The sequence below is a fragment of the Impatiens glandulifera genome, chromosome 1 (genome assembly GCF_907164915.1).
Source record: "Impatiens glandulifera chromosome 1, dImpGla2.1, whole genome shotgun sequence".
NCBI classification, from domain to species: domain Eukaryota; kingdom Viridiplantae; phylum Streptophyta; class Magnoliopsida; order Ericales; family Balsaminaceae; genus Impatiens; species Impatiens glandulifera.
This window is the reverse complement of record NC_061862.1, coordinates 1116451-1127817: the sequence shown is the minus strand read 5'-3', so window position 1 is coordinate 1127817 and position 11367 is coordinate 1116451. Positions and strand designations below refer to the sequence as shown.

Here is an 11367-nt window from a genome sequence, read left to right as displayed (position 1 = left end):
ATTGGGAATTTGGCTGCGAAAATTAGTCAAAAAAGGTCATTATAAAAGTTATTTTTAAATGCAGACATTATAAAGGTTTTATTTGAACTTTCAAAGGGCTAGTTTGATTCAGCTTAATCTTAAGCTATTGACGCCAACTTATTCAGCTTATTTGAGGGTATGTTTGATTCAGCCTATACACCAAACTTATTTATTTTTTATATTTATAATATTATTAATAATTAATATTATATATATATATATATAATGTTATATATATATTTATTAATTTAATTCTAAATATTAATAAATAATTTAAATTAAAAAAAATATTTAAAAATAAATTATATTAATATATTGATTTTTTAATAAATAACTTTAAATATTAATAAATAATTTAAATTAAAAAAATAATATATTTTAAAATAATGATATGAATATATTAACTTTTATAAATATATAATTTAAAATATATTTAATATAAATATGATATAATATATATATATATATATATAATATTTCAAAATAAAAAAATTAAGATAATATAATTAAATAATAATAATAATAATAATAATAATAAATTATTAAAATGAGAGGAGAAAGGGAGTTCTTTGCACCATTACTTTTATTTAGACAATTCATTTTTAAATCTTGTATGAAGTCTCTTCTTTTTTAAAATTCATTTTGAAAATGAATAAAATAATTAAAAAATTATAAAATAGTTGAGAGAATGAATAAAAATATATTTAAAATTGATTAAAATTGAGTTTAAACACAAAATGTGTTTAATTATAATTTTTTTACGTGAGCTTATTACGCAAAATCACTATAGCAACTTATAACGCAATCACAACGTATATTCGCTAAATCAAACGAGGTTAAAATGTCCCGAACATGACTATGTTAAAGACTTTTTCATGTGGAATACAAAACAACAGAAGTAATAATACATTTTGAGTTCAACGGACGATTTGTTCATTGTTTCATCTTTTGAGTTCCTTTTTGCGATGTTGTCTTTATTGGGTTTTTGAACATAAAAATGGTTTAGGGTTCGTTAAACATGAAGAACTTCGTTATTTATACAAATAAAAAAATAAATGTTTTGTATAACTGAAGTTGAAAAACATACCATTTCGACGAAATAAAATTGTGTTTTTAATAAATGAAATGAATAAATCTAAGGTTTTGGGTTTGAAGATGATAGACATTTTTTTCTCTCTCCTGCATGTGTGACAGACCACGTCGAATTCATGGTCTTGTTTTCGTTAGTATTTCTTTTGTCCCTATCTATCTCATAAATATATTATGATGTTTAATATTTAATTGTGTTTCGAAAGAAAATATTATTCTAGACAATTATTGGTCAAATTTGAAAATTATAATTTACATTTATAGCCCATAAAAAAAGTTAATAATAAAAATTAAATTAATTTTTTTTTATTGTTTTATAAGTTCTAGATTTTCTTTTTTGTTAATTAATGTACATAAATCACAATAAAATAAGGGAGAAATTTGAAATGACCTTAAAGATAAGTTTATTTGATTTATTTGACACTTTTTTTTTTACGAAAATGTCCTATTGCGAGACGCAACTGCATGCCGTGTAAAATTTTTTTTTAAAAAAAAAAAGTCGTCTCGCGTATGCCGGTTGCGTCTCGCGAATGCTGGTTGCGTCTCGCGATTGAAAACGTTTCGCGACAGAGACAAAATCATCCAAAAAAGAAAAAGATATTACCAACCTTTTTATTTTAAACGTGGATTAAAAAGTCAAATAGGTGAATCATTAGTGTCATTTCGTCAAATTTCCATAAAGAGGGATCATTTTGTTCCACAGCAGCTGAGCCTGAGCCCTGTATCATTTGAAAAATAATTATAGAACGGATGTGAACCACAAGCACGCAGAGGCTGCAGCGTTGCCGTCGTCGTTATTATTATTTATTGTTATAGTCCGGCTGCCAGCCAGACGCGTCAAACAACAAAAAGGCTGTTTCGTCTAATTGGCCATGAGATGAGTCATCTTCTTTCTCTCTCTACCCTTGCTACCAACAGATTTACCGTCTCCTCCTCTTCCGCCGCCGCCTACACGGTCCTTTCTATTCGATCTCCTTTTCCTAACTCATCCTCCTCCTCCGCTTATCGCCTTGCTTTTCAATCCAAGGCCATGACCGAAGGAGGAGGATCATCGTCCAAGTCGCAGGAGACCACCGTTATCAAACCACAAGTCGAAGAGAAATTGCCTCCTCCTCCTCCGGAGAAGCCGTTGCCGGGAGATTGCTGCGGAAACGGATGCGAACCTTGCGTTTGGGATATCTATTACGAAGAGCTCGCCGATTACAACAAATTGCTCGACGAAGAGAAAACTAAAAGCAAAAATACAACCAGTTGACTTCCTGCGAAATCGGATCCCCTTACCCTCGCTCGGTAAAACTTTGGATATGTAAATCATCATTTGATTCATTATGCAAACATTATTCTATAAACTGATCGTTTCTCCTTATTAGATTTCTCATCTGTCATACCTTTGAATTCAAATATTTTTCTGGAAAACTGCTTATTAGATCTGCAATAGATAGATCTAGAAATGGATCGAGGAGCTACACAATTCTAGAACTGACTCCCAATTCATCAAGCAATTAATTTTCTAGGCTAAAAAAATTGTCAAGAATCGCCAGATTACTTGCTCTAAACAAATTTCATTTCCATTTCCATAGGCATATCATATCAAATTATGATGATGATCATGGATCTAGCTAGCTAATTGCCCTCTTCTTGAGGATACCAGAACCTATTATAGAACCAGATGGAGTCAGCAGCCACGGCTTGAGCGTCCTGGTTGCGATGCCAAGTGTAGTATGCATGAGTCCTGTTCTTTATCTCTAACGTTGCGTGCCCAAAGCTTGCCTCCCTGAATGCCGAATATTCCGGCTGCGGATCCGTAAAGCTGCGAAAATGGTAATTAGACATAACTGATCACCGGAGGATCTGGAATGGAAATGGTTAGAATAATGTGTCTGGTCTCAGTGTCTCACCTGTTAGCAATACCTTCAATGTTTCCACCATCGCCTATAGTAATGTAAACCGGAGCAGACGCATCTTTTACCGGAGTGCTCTGCCCGTTGATTACATTGTATTTCACGTTCGACACTCTCTCCTGCAGTTACACTTCCATCAAGGCTAGCAAAACAAGATTAGGAGTGGCAATCGATTACTTACAGATCGCTCGTAAGAGTGAACGTGGCCAGAAAGGACGAGATCGACTTTGTTTTTCACGAAATACGGCTCGAACTCCACTCTCATGCTCTCCCCTTCCATGTAATGATACTTGTTGCTGTTATACCATGGGGAGTGGAGTAACACGATCAGCCATGGTGTCTCGTTTCTGTCCACTTTCGTCAATTCATTCTCCAACCAGTTATGCTGCGGACTGTACTTGCCTGAAAATGAAGGAAGAAGGATAGACACAAACAAAAGCTCGTCTCTTTTCGAACAATTTATGTTTAAAGTGACTTACTGTAGGCGGAGTAAGACGAGAGGGCAATGATGTATGAAGAAGCGCGTTTGATTGAATACCACAATGGTGATGTGCTCTTTGATGCTCTATAAGGAACACGATAACGGTGCGTATATGGTTTGAACGGAGTATACTCTTCCTATGAAAGAAAACAATATTAAGTTGGTTAGTTGGTTGGTTGGTTATAAATTGCATGTTCAAGGCTTCATCGATACTTACGAATTCTGGAAGGAAGTCAATTTCATGATTGCCTACGGTGATGATCCATGGCTGATAGGCTGTGCTCTTCTCGGCCAGACGGGCGAAAGAGTCCCACCTCCTATTGTCGTGGAAAGGGTAATGATCCGCGTAAGAGAGATCCCCCGCGAATAGAACAGCTTGGCCTTTTATAGGGTTGGACAAGTAGTGTTCTAACGTTTGATTGGAGACAAAAGTTTGTCCCAAATCACCTAATTAACACATGATTAATTCAAATGAATGCCATATTATAGGAAAAACATGGTAGTATGGAGTCCACACACCTATTATGCCGAAGGTGTAAGGAACATCAGGGCCCGGGGTAGGGGGAGTTGTGAAGGAGAAGGTACGACTAACATGTTTGCTGCCGGTGAGCTTGTATTGATATTTGGTATCATGCTGTGTAACAAGCAGCATTAATTTACGAGAAATTTATAAAGTTTCTCAGCCAGATTCGAATCGAATCTAGATCAATTACCTTTAAATCCTTAAGGGTGGCATGATGAATGTAGCCAGAAGTGTAATTATAATATCTGTAATATGTGATGGTGGCAACTGTCTCATATACTAGCCGAGTGCTGTTGTTTGTCGCCTCCCAATGCTTAACCCCGTTAGGGTGGCGAAGCAACGGGGTCACCCATGAGACGATCATGCTTCTTCCATCGTGATCGCCTTGCATAATGTGCACCTAAAACATCGAAGAATAAGACCACATATTATATATAGAATAATTATCTCATTGCTTGATTTACTTACTTGTTCGGGGGCATTGTAGCCGGGAGGGGGAGGGAGGTTTTCAAGGGGAATGTCGACGGCAGCTTCGGAAGTTCTTGTAAAAGTACTAGTTTGACCTCCGTGGGCCGTTATGGCCAATAAGGCTAAAATGAAGAGGAGGCAAGTAGTGGTGGTGGCCGCCATTGATGGAGATGGATCACAATAGATATGATGTTTAATATATGTATATAGATTGAAAGTAATTGAAAGAGAGACATCTAGGGAATATGGTTTCCGTTAGAATTGGGTTTGTTGACATATTCTCTTTATTGGATAAGGTTGCCTCACAAATAGAGAGATCAAGGAAGACATCATTTACAAAAATAGGAATCCACAAAACAAAGACTATATATGTTAATGTTGTAGAGATGTATCTCATGATTGAACCCAATGGCTCTTCTTGGAGGAACATGAAAAAGTAGCTGGAAATGGAATAGATTGTAATTTGGTTTTCAATTTTACGATTTTTTATACACATCATTATGTTAATACTGTGTTTTTATTTCTCATTGAATGAAAATTATATAATACCCCTGCATTTGAGTTTGGGAAAAAAAAATTATTGTATTTAAAAATACTTTTTAACACACTAATTTAAATTAAATAATATATTCTGAACAATAATTATATATATTAACAAATTTAATAATATTTGTTTATTCAACTTCCTTATTTTAATTTTTTTTATAATAAATATTTTAGGTATGAGTACTGGATAGTAATAATAATGATTCAAAATCTATTTACACACGTACTAATACAAAAGAGGAGGAAGATGGGTTTTCTCATATAAATAGCAATAAATTCTTAATGTGGCTAAAAGTAAAGACTAATAATGCATTTTAGTTGAGATACTTAAATATTTTATATGGTTGACATTTTCTGATATTGACATATTAAATCAAGAAGATAAGTACATGAGATTTGAAAGATACGATCGGTATTATTTGTGAATAGATTAAGGTCACCAATGTTTAGACTATATTCATATTATATATACTCATTTACTTTTAAAAAGTATAAAGAGAATTATTTTTATTTTATTTTACTTTTATAAAAGTAGATTAAAGACAAACTATTTTTTAGTTATTTAAATAACTCAATAAAAAAACATTATTAATCAATATAATTTATTAATTAAAATATTAAAATATATTTTATTTTATATTAATACTGTATTAATTTTTTTATTAATTTTTTTAATAGTCCAATTATAGGGGTATGTTATTTATAAGCACACTACAAATGGTGTATTTTTTTTTTTAAAAAAATTTAAAAACTCAATAACATATGTCTTTACAATTAGGGATGCAAACGAATCAAGTTATTTGTGAGTAGCTCGGTCATAGCTCGACTTGAACTCGGTTTGACCGAGCTCGAGTCGAATTCGAGTAGTTTGAACTTTATTAGTTGAAGTAGCTCGTTTTATAAACATTTATATTTATAATATATATATATATAATAAAAACCCTAAACAACTCAATATCATATGTCTTTACAATTAGGGGTGCAAATGAATAAGTTATTTGTGAGTAGCTCGGCCATAGCTCGACTTGAACTCGGTTTGACCGAGCTCGAGTCGAATTCGAGTAGTTCGAACTTTATTAGTTGGAGTAGCTCATTTTATAAACATTTATATTTATAATATATATATATATATAATAAAAACCCTAAATATTTTTCTTTATCTCTACCTCTAAAAATGTGGCCTCAAACACATAACTCGCAAACACACTTATCCAGACGCATAATTTATCGTCTGACGGGCTCGTACCCAGAACTTTCAAGGAGGCTGGAGATATCCACCTCTTATTGCCGCTATGCTAGAGAGTGGATAAAAAATGTGACCACAAGGGTTAAACACATAACCATGTACAGAACTTGCCGATTGACAGACTTGAACCCATAACCTCTTAATAAGGCTGACGATATTCATTTCTTCTTGCCGCTAGGTTAGAAGAGGGATTCTACCTCTACTTTTACCTTTTTACCTTACAATTACATGAACATTTCCCTCAAACTTGTCACTTTTTTTACTTACAATTAAATGAGCAAATTCATCTTACACATGATAGATATTACACATCCAAACAAATGAGTAAATCAATATATAGTAAAAATTATAATTTAAATTAATAAAATATAATTTTCGAGTTCGAGTAGTTCGAATTGTTAACTAACTGAGTTCGAGTATAAATTTTAATAGCTCGAATTGTTAACGAACCGAGTTCGAGTATAAATTTTAGTACTCGATCGAGTTCGAATATAAATTTAGTATCTGATCGAATTCAAGTTCAAATATATATAATACAAATCGAAGTCTGAGTAATATCATACTCAGCTTAACTCGTTTAGACCTTATTTATCTATTACCAAAAACTTATAAACCGTTTGATTAATCTCAATTAACCCGAAAGAAAGAAAAAGGTATTTGTTTAATATTTCTATATTTATCTTAGTTAATTTGTTAAAAACAATGATATAGCTAGCTAATTAAAAAATGACATGTTTAAAAATTGGTTAAGGCCTAAATTATGGAAAAGAAAACGGTAACGGAGCTATTGTGTCAGACGTCACTTTCCACGCAAGAGGACGGATAAATATGAACCTTTGGTGTATATATATATATATATGTATGTGTCAACTACTGGCGCCAGATCTGGATGCCCGCGGCTCATCAACCACAGATCTCGTCTTCCATCTCCTCCTCAAGGTACTCCTCTTTCTCTCTCTCTCTATCTCTCTCTGCGTATTCTAGGTATAAACATAAACCATAGGCAAGATTTTGGTATCATTGATCTGATCATGGAAGAAATCGAGTGTTTTAGTGTGCAATGGTTTGAAATTATATTCGAAGCTTCTGATTCATGTTCTCTGTGTATCCGAATATCATCAGGTTGTAAATCTTCGGTGCAGGTTGTAAATCTGAGATTTGTTCTTATTTCAATTTTCAATGCATGTGATATCTGTTTGAGGAAAACGAAAAACCTAAAGGAGTGCTATCTATAGTTATCGAAATGTCAATATTCGTGTTTATCTTGTCAAAATATTAAACCTAATAGATAGATCCGGCTATATAATGTTGTATAGCATTCAATTGACGGAATCATACATCGTGCGTAGATGTTGTTTATCTGAATCCTGATCGAATTAATTCTTTGTGTTTGCAGCTATATGGCGACCGAAACTAATGAGATTAATATTTCTGAGCATACGTTGATGATCGACGGAAGCGCACAGCAATATCATTCTCCACAGATTGATCCAAAGAAGTCTCGGTTTCCATTCTGTATTGTCTGGACGCCACTCCCGATCTTGTCATGGCTCGTTCCATTTATAGGCCATGTTGGTATATGCAGAGAAGATGGAGTGATTTTGGACTTTGCTGGACCAAGTTTTGTCTCTATAGATAACTTTGCTTTCGGTGCAGTCTCTCGTTATGTCCAATTGAGTAGAGATAAGGTGAGTAATTAAGTTAGTAAGTTATTAGAGGCTTCAAATGTATAACACTATTAATTAATGTTGTTGTTTTCAGTGTTCCATTTTGACTCAGATTGATAAGGACACTGTAATGGAGGAGGGGGAGGAGGAGTCGGGAAGAAGCCTGTTGACATGGGATAGTGCATTAAGGAAGAGCACGCAGGAATACCAACACAGGTCATACAATATCTTAACCTGCAATTGTCATTCCTTTGTTGCCAACAATTTGAATAGGCTAGGGTTTCAAGGTGGTGGATGGAACATTGTGAATGTTGCAGCATTGGTTTTGTTGAAAGGTCAGTGGGTCAATACTTGGTCTATGATTGGATCTTTATTACCATTTTTTGTACTGTTTATTGTTGGAATCACCTTTGGAGGATGGAGTTTCTTCACTCTCTTTGCTGCATTTGTCTTCATCCTTGCTGGTTGGTTTCTTCTAGGTACTTGTTGCTTCACAGATCTCATTCAGATCTAGAGACTATCTTTTCTCTATTATTAATCTTTGTGTAATATGGGTATTATTATTATTACTATTACTATTAGTATTCCTTCATTTTCTAATTTTTGTGATTGTACATATACAATTTGTTAACATTTTCCACAGACAAATTAAGGGTCTTTTATTATATTCTATTTCCTTATTTGACTTTTCCTCCCCCACCCACAAAGACCAGTCATATAATAGCTGTTGTTATTTGACTCTTGTACAAATCTGCTCCATTAATAAACTTTGAAAAGCTCAAATCTATATCACACAAAGAGGCTTTGAGAGAAAGGGTGGATGATGATGATGATGATGATGAGTGAGGTGAACGAACATCGAATCAAATCAAATGGCATATGGATGAATATAGCTGAACAGGGTACAGGTCCCATGGTTCTTCTCCTGCACGGCTTCCCGGAATTCTGGTTCGCATGGAGGCATCAAATACCAGTCTTGGCTAAACACGGGTATCATGTTGTTGCACCAGATTTAAGAGGGTTTGGAGATTCAGACTCTCCTATCAGCCCTTCTTCCTATACAGTTCATCACATAGTCGGCGATCTTATTGGCCTTCTTGACCATTTCGGGCAAGAACAAGTGTTTGTCGTCGGAAGTGACTGGGGAGCAATTGCCGCTTGGTATCTCAGCTTGTTCAGACCTGACAGAGTGAAGGGTGTTGTTTGTCTCTCTGCTCCATTTGCACGCAGATCACCATCCATTTCAACTCTTCAATCCTACAAACAAATGTTCGGAGATGACTTTTACATTGCTCAGTTTCAGGTATAATAAGGGTTTATAGTTTTGACTAACATATATATGAATGATTTGGGTTTGGTTATCTGGGTGATTTGAAATTGAATGAAACAGAAGTCTGGAAGGGCAGAACAAGCTTTTGCCAGATACGATTATTTGACAGTAATGAAGAAATTCCTACTAATAAACAAGACCAATATGCTGATAGCTCCACCGGGAATGGAGATCATTGATTATCTAGAGACACCTTCATATTTACCTCCATGGATATCCGAAGATGAACTCCAGGTCTTTGCTGATAAGTTTCAGGAGTCCGGTTTCACTGGAGGCCTCAATTACTATAGGGCCATTGATATGTAAGTAATGTCTTTTCGATTCAATTGATTTTCAGAAAATTAACAATCAAAATGATAATTTGCAGCAATTGGGAGCTGCTTTCCCCATGGCAGGAATCGAAGATAACGGTTCCTGCCAAGTTCATAATCGGTGAATATGATATTGGATTTGAAGTGGGGGGAATTAAAGAGTATGTAAGTGGTAACATGTTCAAGAAGATTGTTCCTAATGTAGAGGTTGTGATTGTTGAAGATGGTCATCATTATATCCACCAAGAAAAACCTCAACAAGTCACCATGGAGATTCTCTCCTTCATTAAAAAGTTTCAATAAAGATGTCATTCTCTTCCAAAAACAATGTAATAAATACAACATTGAATTATAAATTCCAATCTTCTTATCAAACTATTCGTGCTTAGTTAATTAATGCTTTCTCATCGAGAACAACCCGATTCATATTAACTTTAAATTATATTTATTATTTTCTTACTAAATAAGAATTATATCTATATTATATTGGTTAATAGAAATTAAATTTTGATTATAGTTTAGATAATTTAATTTAATATTTTTTATCCCATCTTTAATATGTTTTTTTTAATTAATGTTTATCTATTTTTTTTGTATAGTTTTTATAAAGAATTAATTGTTAAATTTAAGAACTTGTAATAATATTTTTTTTAAATAATGAAAGGGGAACTTCTAGACTGAGACTACATGCAATTTCTTTTTTTATTCATTTCGAAATATCAGCCTCATGAAAGAGAATCTCAAAAACTATCGTGTGCGTCTAGAGATTCAATACCCCTAGCTATTGTCGTTCGTTTAATGTCGCCATCGTTCGTCTATCATTCAGAAACCCGCATTTCCAATCGCCTGTTCTGTTCATCCACTTATCGTCCAGAAAGTGTAGCATTTTCAATCGTGCTCGGTTCTACATCAAATTCAGTTAACTCTTTCGGTCGTATTTCAAGTTTCAATCTTCAATCTCGAAATGATAAGAAATGTGATCTCTTCTAAACTATTTGAGTATTTGTGATCTTTTGTGATGTTCAAGATTTAGGAAAACAAATTGTTATTTTTGATAGCAAAGTTTATACACTTTAATTTATCATATTGTAATGCTTGATAAATTTCGTTATTTTTTGAGACATCAAAACAATAATTTATTTTTCTGAATCCTAAACATCAAATAAGGTCACAAACTGTATTAAAGTAGTTTTGAAAAATAGACATTTTTTTACTATTTTGAGATTGAATTAAAATTAAAGTATAGAACTTGAAATGCGACTAGAAGAGTTTTAACTAAACTCGATGTAAAACAGAAACGTAGAACAGAGCATGCGACTTAAAATGTTACAGTTTAGGGTTTCTGGATGATAAGCGAAGGATATCAAATGATGACGACGATAAGCGAATGAACAAAGCAGACTAAAAATGCGGGTTTCTGAACGATAGACGAATGATGGCAAACGATGGTTTTGGGAATTCCTTTTTTTTGGGTTACGAGGTTTAATAGGAACGAAACGTCATTACGCACTCCGATATTTGAAAATAAATAAAATTTTGATAAAATTTTAAGCTACGAGGTTTAATAAGAATACGAAGCATCATGTAGCACCTCCGATACTTGAAAATAAATAAAATTTAATTTTCAACCTGCCACGGGAATTGCATGACTAATCGCACCCTTATCATAATTCACCTTTTTTTTATAGTTAAATAAATAAATAAAAATGATAGTCAAGTAAAAAAATGTTAAAAATATAAATTGAATAGATCATTTAAATAATCCTACAAATTCAATTCGAAAC

At 33.4% G+C, this 11367-nt stretch overlaps 4 protein-coding genes across 4 annotated transcripts; 3 read left to right on the top strand and 1 right to left on the bottom strand.

The window, feature by feature from the left end:
* The first annotated feature begins 1890 nt into the window (after positions 1–1890).
* Positions 1891–2495, top strand: LOC124922336 (uncharacterized protein DDB_G0284459). The gene has a single exon (XM_047463071.1). The coding sequence runs from the start codon at positions 1988–1990 to the stop codon at positions 2363–2365; it is 378 nt and encodes a 125-aa protein (XP_047319027.1). The 5' UTR covers positions 1891–1987; the 3' UTR covers positions 2366–2495.
* A 195-nt stretch (positions 2496–2690) lies between these two features.
* Positions 2691–4645, bottom strand: LOC124922338 (purple acid phosphatase 5-like). The gene is made up of 8 exons (XM_047463072.1): positions 4484–4645; positions 4206–4415; positions 4012–4126; positions 3710–3939; positions 3491–3629; positions 3193–3413; positions 3009–3130; positions 2691–2920 (listed from the first exon to the last, which is right to left on the bottom strand). Exons 1-8 carry the CDS (start codon positions 4643–4645, stop codon positions 2734–2736), a joined length of 1386 nt encoding a protein of 461 aa, XP_047319028.1. The 3' UTR covers positions 2691–2733.
* A 2486-nt stretch (positions 4646–7131) lies between these two features.
* On the top strand, positions 7132–8614 carry LOC124920704 (protein RTE1-HOMOLOG-like). The gene is made up of 3 exons (XM_047461259.1): positions 7132–7214; positions 7672–7963; positions 8037–8614. The coding sequence occupies exons 1-3, from the start codon at positions 7165–7167 to the stop codon at positions 8454–8456; spliced, it is 762 nt and encodes a 253-aa protein (XP_047317215.1). The 5' UTR covers positions 7132–7164; the 3' UTR covers positions 8457–8614.
* A 148-nt stretch (positions 8615–8762) lies between these two features.
* LOC124920705 (epoxide hydrolase A) lies at positions 8763–9971 on the top strand. Its single transcript, XM_047461260.1, has 3 exons — positions 8763–9245; positions 9333–9574; positions 9640–9971. Exons 1-3 carry the CDS (start codon positions 8763–8765, stop codon positions 9884–9886), a joined length of 972 nt encoding a protein of 323 aa, XP_047317216.1. The 3' UTR covers positions 9887–9971.
* The last annotated feature ends 1396 nt before the right edge of the window (positions 9972–11367 follow it).